The sequence below is a fragment of the Ascaphus truei genome, chromosome 4 (genome assembly GCF_040206685.1).
Source record: "Ascaphus truei isolate aAscTru1 chromosome 4, aAscTru1.hap1, whole genome shotgun sequence".
NCBI lineage: Eukaryota > Metazoa > Chordata > Amphibia > Anura > Ascaphidae > Ascaphus > Ascaphus truei.
Genome location: NC_134486.1, coordinates 144,520,691 through 144,530,048, shown reverse-complemented (window position 1 = coordinate 144,530,048; position 9,358 = coordinate 144,520,691). Strand labels below are relative to the sequence as shown.

Below are 9,358 nucleotides of genomic sequence, written 5' to 3'. Positions count from 1 at the left end.
ACAGGGAACAGTGCACGAGAGTGCGCGCGTCACGTTCCGGCCGGCAGGTGCGTGCACAGACACTTGATACGTCATAAAAGCGACGAACACACTGTGTGTATGTGTGTGTGAGAGCTGCAGCATGGAACGCTCAGCTGGGAGAAGCCAAGTGCTGGAAATGAATTCGAAAATGGAAACACCCAAAACTTCAGTTCCCAAAACTAGGTGAGTCCTTAGTTTTAGTTCTACATGGGAAAGAGAGATGGTCTATATACATTAGGGTGTATGTTTAGTATTTATTTTGTTTTTATAATATAGTTCGGTGGTTACCCTCCCAAAAGCAGGGTCTTCAAAAGGGACAGGGGAATCCCTGCAACATAAAATAAAGGTTGCTAAGAAAACTAAATGGTGTTCAGCTTGTGAGAAACCAGCCCTAATAGGGAAGCAATTATGTGAAAATTGTCTTAAGGCAGCTGCAGGGGATACCAGTGAACAAATGAGCACTTTCCTTGTATTGATGAAGGAGGCTGTTAAACAGAGTTTTGATGCGGCAGTCCAGCAAGCTGTTAACCCTGCGCAGAAAGATCTAGATCCCAAACCAGTCTGAATAAGGGGAAAGGTTTTTCATCAGATGAGTCTGACATTGATTGTTTTCAGATATCAGAGTGTGAAAGGGATTCATCAGATCAAGATATTCAGGAGGAGGAATCTGAATTTGATGTAGAAATGGTGGATCCACTCATCAAAGCCATGAGACAGGCATTGGAACTAGAAGACACCGAGGAGTTAACCCACAAGAAGGATAAACTTTTTGGGGCGAGACAAAGAAAAGGTAGAGTCTTTCCTATCCATCAAGTAATTAAGGACCTCATTCAGGTGGAACTGGCTCGACCTGACGCCAGAGTATTTACGCCTAAAAGGTATAGGAAGATGTATCCATTCCTACAAGAGGAGGTAAAATTTTGGAAGGTCAGCCCAAAGGTGGATACTGCTATTTCCAGAATAGTAAAAAAGACCACAATCCCAATAGAGGAAGCTGCGTCATTGAAGGACGCTATGGATAGGAAGATGGATTATGTATTAAAAAAAAAAAAAAAACATACGTTACCGCAGGAACATCCTACAAACCTGCCATAGCAACTACGTCAGCAGCAAGGGCTATGCGAGTGTGGATTGCCAACATTGAAGAGGCAATAGACAAAGGCGTAAAGAAGTGCTATTCTTAAAGCACTGTCAGAAGTAAAATGGGCAACAGATTACATAGCGGAAGCCTCATTGGATGCAGTAAAATTAGCAGCCAAATCTATGGCGCTGGCGGTATCAGCAAGAAGGGCTTTATGGCTCAGACAGTGGATGGCTGACACAGCATCAAAGAACATGGCGGTATCAGCAAGAAGGGCTTTATGGCTCAGACAGTGGATGGCTGACACAGCATCAAAGAACAGCTTGTGTGGATTACCATTTAAAGGTGAGTTCCTTTTCGGTAACAAACTGGATGCGATAATAACAAAAGCATCAGGAGGTATGAGCACTTTTTTACCTCAGGAAAACAGAGCCAGAAGATTCGGTTTCCAACAGGCTAATAGAAACCAGTATAAAGAAGCAAAGGCATATAGACCTGGTAGGTCATTCCCAAGACAAACAACATAGAGGGGCGGCCAGAACCGGCTTTTTCGTGGCGGAAGAGGATCATTCACAAAGAATAAATCCACATGAAGGTCAGAGGGCCCAGCAGTTGTCAGTAGGAGGGCGACTGAAGCAGTTTTCTGCAACATGGGCCCCAACAATACAGGACAATTGGGTATTACAGACCATTCGTCAGGGGTACAGTATAGAATTCAGGGAGATGCCAAGAAGAAATATGGATGTAATAACATATATACAGTCCAAGGAAAAGAAGGCAGATGAATTCGGCTTTAAACAAATTATTACAAGCAGAAGTAATAAAGAAGGTACCTCAGGAAGACAGAGGAAGCGGAATTTATTCCAGGATTTTTCTAGTAAAAAAACCTACAGGGGATTACAGAGCAATCCTAGACCTAAGGAAGGTAAATTTATTCTTGAGAATAAGAAAATTCAAGATGGTGTCGTTGAACCGGATTATTCAAGAGGTACAACCAGGAGACTGGATGGTGGCGATAGACTTAAAAGACGCTTATCTACATGTGCCCATAGCAAAGGGACATCAAAGATTCCTAAGGTTTGCAGTAAATCAAGATCTTTGTCAGTACACAGCACTGCCATTTGGTCTGGCGACTTCCCCAAGGACGTTTACAAAGGTTCTAGCCCCTCTAGTGGCAGAAATGAGAGAAAGAGGGATAGAAATATACCCATACCTGGACGACATCCTGGTAAAATCAAGGAGTCTGAAGAAACTCCAGCAAGACCAGAAGATGGTAATAACCTTCCTGGAACACCACGGTTGGTTAATAAACAGAGACAAGAGCCATCTCATGCCCACTCAGCTGTTAAGATATCTGGGGGTAGAATTCGATACAGCAAAAGGAGAAGTGAGACTACAAGACGCAAAGAGGCAAGACATAGCCATGCAAACAAAGAAGCTCAGGAAAGCTACCAGGACTTCAGCAGAAGAATGCATGACGCTCCTAGGGAAATTCGCTTCAACATTAAGCATCACAAAATGGGCAGCAATACATATGAGACTTCTGCAACAATGGAACGGGAAGCACAAGGACACAAGACAAAGAATCTTGTTACACCCACACACAAAACAGGAATTAAAGTGGTGGGAAGATACCCGAAACCTGGAAAAAGGACTAACACTACAACAAGTGCACTGGGTAAGAATTACAACAGATGCGGGCAACGCAGGTTGGGGTGCCCAGATGAGAGAAACATTGGTGCAAGGAACCTGGACAAACCAGGAAAAGCATCTTCCATCAAATCTGCTGGAACTAAAAGCAGTACAAAGGGCCTTAGAAGCTTTCCAAGACCATATAAGAGGTGGTTGTATAAAAATAGAATCAGACAACAGGTCAGTTGTCAAGTATATAGCCAAACAAGGAGGAACCAGGAGCAGAAAGCTGATGAACCTCAAAGCAGAAATCCTCTTGTGGGCAGAGTGCCACTTGTCGGAAATTACAGCCATACATATCCCAGGACTAGAAAATGTCACAGCAGACTTTCTAAGTCGGAACATCATATACCCAGGAGAATGGGCATTAGATCCACAGGTGCTTCAAGAACTGGTAGAGCGATGGGGTCAGCCAGACATAGATCTCATGGCGACACACCAAAACCGCAAGGTAAGGAACTACTGTGCCAGACAGTTTCATCCAAGCGCATAAGGTACAGATGCTCTGTTTCAAATGGCACTTCAAGTTGGCATACCTGTTCCCTCCAATTCCCCTAATTCCGAAAACAATCAGGAAAATCAGGGAAGACAAAGCAGAGGTGATATTCGTAGCACACTACTGGCCAAGAAGGCTTTGGTTCACACACTTGGTAAATATGGCAGTAGATACACCATGGCACATACCAGATCGCAAAGGGTTGATGCGACAGGGGCCAATATGTCATCCGAATGCCAAACAATGGGCTTGACGGCATGGCGATTGAGCGGGAAACATTGAGACTGAAAGGTTGTTCAGACAAAACAATCCAAACCCTTTTACAAGCAAGGAAAAGTTCCACATCGAAAGTATACCATAAAATCTGGCTTTGCTTTCGCGATTGGTGTGAAAAAGAAAAAGAAAATTTCCTTTCACCTAGAATTGTATCAATAGTGGAGTTCCTGCAAAAAGGATTTGAGAAAGGTCTCAGTCTTAGCTCATTGGAAATACAGGTGTCTGCACTATCAGCCTTGTTGGAAAGAAATCTGGCAATGGAAAGATTGATCATCAGATTCTTCCAGGCAGTTAAAAGGTTAAGGCCTCAAATCAAGAACAGGGTACCTACATGGGACTTGTCCCTGGTATTGGATGTACTAACAGCAGCTCCGTTTGAACCTATACAGGAGATAGGCTTAAAATGGTTATCATGGGAAATGGCGTTTTTGATAGCAATCACCTCAGCAAGGAGAGTGGGATAACTACAGGCTCTATCAGCCAAGGAACCATTCCTAGTCATACATCAAGACAAGGCAGTTCTCAGACCAGTACATCAATTCCTGCCAAAAGTTGTATCACAGTTCCATATGAATCAAGAAATTGTGATTCCGTCATTCTGTCCAGAACCAAAGAATAAGAAAGAAGAAAGACTACACAAATTAGACGTGGTAAGATGTCTAAAAGTGTACCTGGAAAGGATGCGACATATTAGAAAGTCAGACAGACTATTCATCATTCCAGAGGGACCGAAGAAAGGTCAAGCAGCATCAAAGACAACAATTTCCCAGTCTTGTATTGAAAAGGCTTATGAAAGCAAAGGACAAGATAAACCTTTGAACATTAAAGCTCATTCTACAGGGGCCATGTGTACTTCATGGGCATTTGAAGCCCAGGCTACACCAGGACAGATATGCAAAGCGGCAGTCTGGTCCCCATTCAATACATTCTTGAAATACTACAGACTAGATGTACAATCATTAGCTGACGCAAGCTTTGGTCGTAGTGTTAGAATCTGTAGTGAAATAAGTGTAAGGTGTATTAATAAAGGTCAAACTGATAAGGCATTAACTGGTGTTGTTCATTCTGATGTATCCCTCCCTAAACATTTTCACTGCTTGGGTATGTCCCAATGGTGCCCACTGCCAGGGTGATCAGGATAGAAGAAAATTTAAAACAACTTACCGTAATTTTCTTTTCCTGGAACCATGGCAGTGGGCACATAGGCATTAGACATACATAGGGAGGGTAACTATGTGCCCACTGCCATGGTTCCAGGAAAAGAAAATGACGGTAAGTTGTTTTAAATTTTCTTCTTTCAAGGGCTGTCACGTCATGTGACGGCAATTGAACCAATCAAGTGGCCGGAAACCCGAGACGCCACCGCACGGCGAAATATAACTTTCGATGGTGGCGACGGGTGATGTCACCTGTCGTGTCGACATCGACGCACTATACACGCAGCCTAAGGGGAACTCTTCAGATACCGCCAACTGAGACATTTTGTTAGCTCACAAATTCTAGGAGTATCCTCATGCAATGGTACCCTTTTTGAGTCTATATGTAGAACGAGTCCCTTGAACACAGGCTCGATCTCCATATTGTATCGACATATAATCCCCAGTAGTGCAGACACAAAGCCCATCTTTATGCGACAATGGGAGGAGGATATTAGGGAAGTCCTGGAGTTGGAGGAGATTCGGGACAAACTAGCCATCACTTTAATTAACGCTATTACAAAAGAAAACGGTTATAAAGTCATATACAAGTGATATCTTTTGCCTCTCAGGCTTACACAAAATGTACAAAACATAATCCACGCTTTTCTTTAGAGGTTGCAAGAGAGTGGGTACAATGGTGGAAATGTCCTGATGTGGAGTCTTTATGGAAACAGGCCTATGACCTCATATTTAGTTTATTTAGGATTGTCCCTAGTCCATGGCAGGCCCTTTTCAATAAACGCCAAGAAGATATCGCGAAACATGCCTTTATGTTAATGAAACATATACTCACGGCAACAAGATGTTGTATTGTGGCCTCCTGGAGACAAAAATGCTCAACAATATTAGAAGTAGAAAAAAGAATATGGCACATCTTCCTGATGGAGAAACTAACAATCCTTCTAAATGACAAAGTCGCTAAGTTTGAGAGAGTCTAGGGCCTGTGGCTGGCGAGGAGGGACCCCCAAGGCTCCCTTACACAATCACTCTCACACAAAAAAATCTACAAGCACTTCCATAAACATAGAGACCCATCTAGAAAGGAAGCTCATAACCTCTTGCCAGACCACTTACCCTGGGGAGATCTAAACTATTATTACCAGTCTCTGCCAGGACTGAAGGCGATCCGTGGCCTTACAGGGCAACTACTTAATGTAATCTGCTCACAGAGATCAGATTATTATTCTTTAAGTACTATTTTTAGCTAGGATACTGCTATATCTTTATGCTTTATATGCTTTATACTGTGTTCAATATCGGTACCCCACTATCATTTTTAAATGACCATACTAGTTAAATAATTGCTTGTTCACAGCTTCTGCGTATTAACCATCTGAAAGCGTGGGTCTTTAAACATGTATTTTACCTTATGTGGAAAATTATGGGGCAAAAAGATTACATGGTATAAAACGGTTATAATGAAGGTAAATAACTGGAATTATTACATTTTGGACAATTAAGTTCAATCCGTTGTGCATTTCAGTTGAAGCAAGGCTAAAATGTCATCCTGGTTTTACAAATTATAGTATTTAGGGGAACATTATTATATAGTATAGAATAGTATTTTACTGCAATTTGGAAAACTTTGGCAGGTAGCATGTGCAATTCCAAAAGTTTAAGCAGTTTAGAATTTCTGTAAACAGAATGAAAGAAATACAAATAATAATTTTGTTATGCTAAGGTGGCTAGATTGTAATTTTAAAGTCTCTTGCTGTATGTAATTGTAAAACGTATGCTTTGTGGGGTCATTCTTACTTGTTTAGTTTTACCTACTGTATGAAACAACACCTGAGTTTAGCACTCCTATTTATATAAAATATTTTACCACAAACTTGGTCCTAGGACCTTTGTCCTGCTATAAAGAACAACATCTGTGTGAGGAGAGGTTAATCTGTCCCATTCAAAAGGTAGTGCCTCTAGTTCTCTTAGTTGGGTATAAATATTTTGAATTGCGCCACAGTGAAGAAACACTCATTTATTTTATGTATATATGGATGCACACAAGGTCCCAGTGGGGACCGAAACGTTAATAAATTCACTCAATAAATTTTACTTTTTTGCATATATGAGTGCCTGTCCCTTTTTTCCTTTTTCTGTATCTTTTTGGACAGTGTGCACCCTCCCTTTACCTTTATTTTTTGTTTTGTCCGTGCCCTGCTTCTGTTTTTTTTTATTATATATGTGTATATATATAGCAAATGGAAATATATATATATATATACACACACATACACACACACACACACACACACACACACACACACACACACACAGAAAAAGAAAGTGAACCCTCTTTGAATTCTATGGTTTTACATATCAGGACATAATAACAATCATCTGTTCCTTAGCAGGTCTTAAAATTAGTTAAATACAACCGCAGATGAACAACCACACATGACATATTACACCGTGTCATGATTTATCAGATTTGACAGTCTTTATCAAAAAGACTCTTTGATAAAGTCCCATGACGAGAGTTTCTCTCTCTGTGATGTCCAGCACTTTGATTCAATAAAGCTGATTTTACTTCAAGTTTGGCTGATTCCCATCTCGCAGTGACCGCCTATCACCTTTATTCCACCTCTGCCAGTGTAGTACACACTGGCATTTTATAGTGTTTGTTTTAAGTCTTGGCGCCAAAATATCCTTCCCCCAAGCCTACAGTGGCTCACAGAGAGAATAAATGTCTCTTCAATCTCCTCCGCATGTGCGCATGCGCTCCTTCCTTTAGAGCGGTTTCCATGGTGACATCCAACAGTCGTATCCCCACTCAAGACAGAACAGCCAAATGGTCATTAATCTCCAGAAGATGTCTTGTGGATTAAGGTGCACGTTATCTCACAGTATCCTGAGTCCTGATCTATAACATATAACCTCCAAGCGCTGTCCCGATTGCACAGGTTTCCATGTAACATCAATTTCTTTTCCCTTAGACTAGGTTTTATACACTAAGGTGGGGGCCTAAGTCTCTTACTCCCCGTTATAACAGTACAAACCCACGTACCGAGCATGCGTCCAAAAGAGTCAGATAATTGGAGACGACACCTGGCCTTGACTAACAAACGTGTTTATATAAACCTTTTATTACCACAGATAGGCAGACATAAACGTGATCTTCAATCGGAGGATCATGTACATAGTATTACAGTGTGTTCAAATACTGCACAGTCATGTATCAATATCTTCCTGTGTCCCTTTGTTATGAGGGGGACTGTGTGTTGGTGCCGGAACAATGTTGGATTTCTTATTTCTGTTAGTGTAACCATGGCAGGCCTATTCTTCGAAAAGCCTTCGGTACCATTGTCTGTATCGGAGGATCCCTTCTTTTTGTTTTATTCACTGCACCTGTTACCCAATTGGTGGGGCTCGTCCTGAACTCTGACAAACCATCTCAGCTCTCTCTATGGAAATGCTATCCCTTGCATCTTGGTAGCCTTCTTTACTCCTTGATGGGTCTTCATGCAGATGGGACTTGACTACGTAGGTCCTGAGATCACTCGGGCTCCAACTCAGACTGACTCCTTACTGTACCTCTTAGTCCCTCCTCTACCACAGCCTTTCCTATTGGCTGTTTCTCTTTCTATCATGAGTCACGTGTCAATGTCACACGAGGAATTCACTAGGGGGCAGTGTGTGTATAGCATTCGCCACACAAAGGCATATGGATAGATAGAACAAAGAACAATTCCTACACTCCTTCCAAATGGACTAAAATAAACTAGTGACATTTTTACATTTAGAACCTAAGTCTGTGTAACAAAGGAATCATTTGGTTGCATCTTTTGTTCAAAACATTATTGAAGCCTGCCAACCATGTCAAGGTAAACTCTGTTTTGCAAGTACCTACACTGAATATATGCAGTTTCTTTGTGTGTGTGTGTGTGTGTGTGTGTGTGTGTGTGTGTGTGTGTGTGTGTGTGTGTGTATACATATGCAGCATTTATATGTTCATGTAAAATATTGTATTCATTATTGTGTGTATATTTAAATAGAGGGAAAATGTGTGTAGGCATACAAATATGAGTAGCAGGAGAAGAAAGCGCAAACCCCAAAACACCTAATTAGAATATAAATATATAAAACTGTAAGTGCAAGTATATATATCACCATCTAAGGGACATATGTATATCCAGTCATGTGTTGGTCATATATAGATATTAAATTAAATAAGCAGTGTGTTACAATTACCAATAGATCGTAGCGGCATTGGCCACGAAGAAGTAAAGAAAAGGAAAGCAGAAGAAAACCTAGAAATTTATCGGCGGAAGATTCGGATGAAAAAACAAGCTGAGGAGCAGTTAGCAGATCATTTCAGGTAATGCTCTCCATGTAATAGATACAAAAAAGCAGTGGTATTGGGTGCTCAAGTTCTGGATCACCAGTGTATGCATATACTGATAATAGTGAGTGGAGATACAGTAAAAAAAAGAGAGAAAAAGGGGTGAGGTTCAAACTTCCAAAAATGTGTTAATGATAAAGAGTGAGGAGTCTAATGATTATGGCAAGGGACAGGTGGTCTCTGAAACCAATGAGTTGGTGAAACTGAATCCACCCCTCAAAGCCTCATTGGGATGTCTCTAGACAAAAAAAAAA

At 41.3% G+C, this 9,358-nt stretch overlaps 1 protein-coding gene across 2 annotated transcripts in view; it reads left to right on the top strand.

The window, feature by feature from the left end:
* Positions 1 to 9,358, top strand: part of GPATCH11 (G-patch domain containing 11) — a 43,820-nt gene that overhangs the window by 9,309 nt on the left and 25,153 nt on the right. For both annotated transcript variants that reach the window (XM_075596653.1, XM_075596652.1), the window contains exon 4: positions 8,960 to 9,080. In XM_075596653.1, the coding sequence (XP_075452768.1) occupies positions 8,960 to 9,080 (121 nt within the window). The remainder of the gene's footprint in view (positions 1 to 8,959; positions 9,081 to 9,358) is intronic.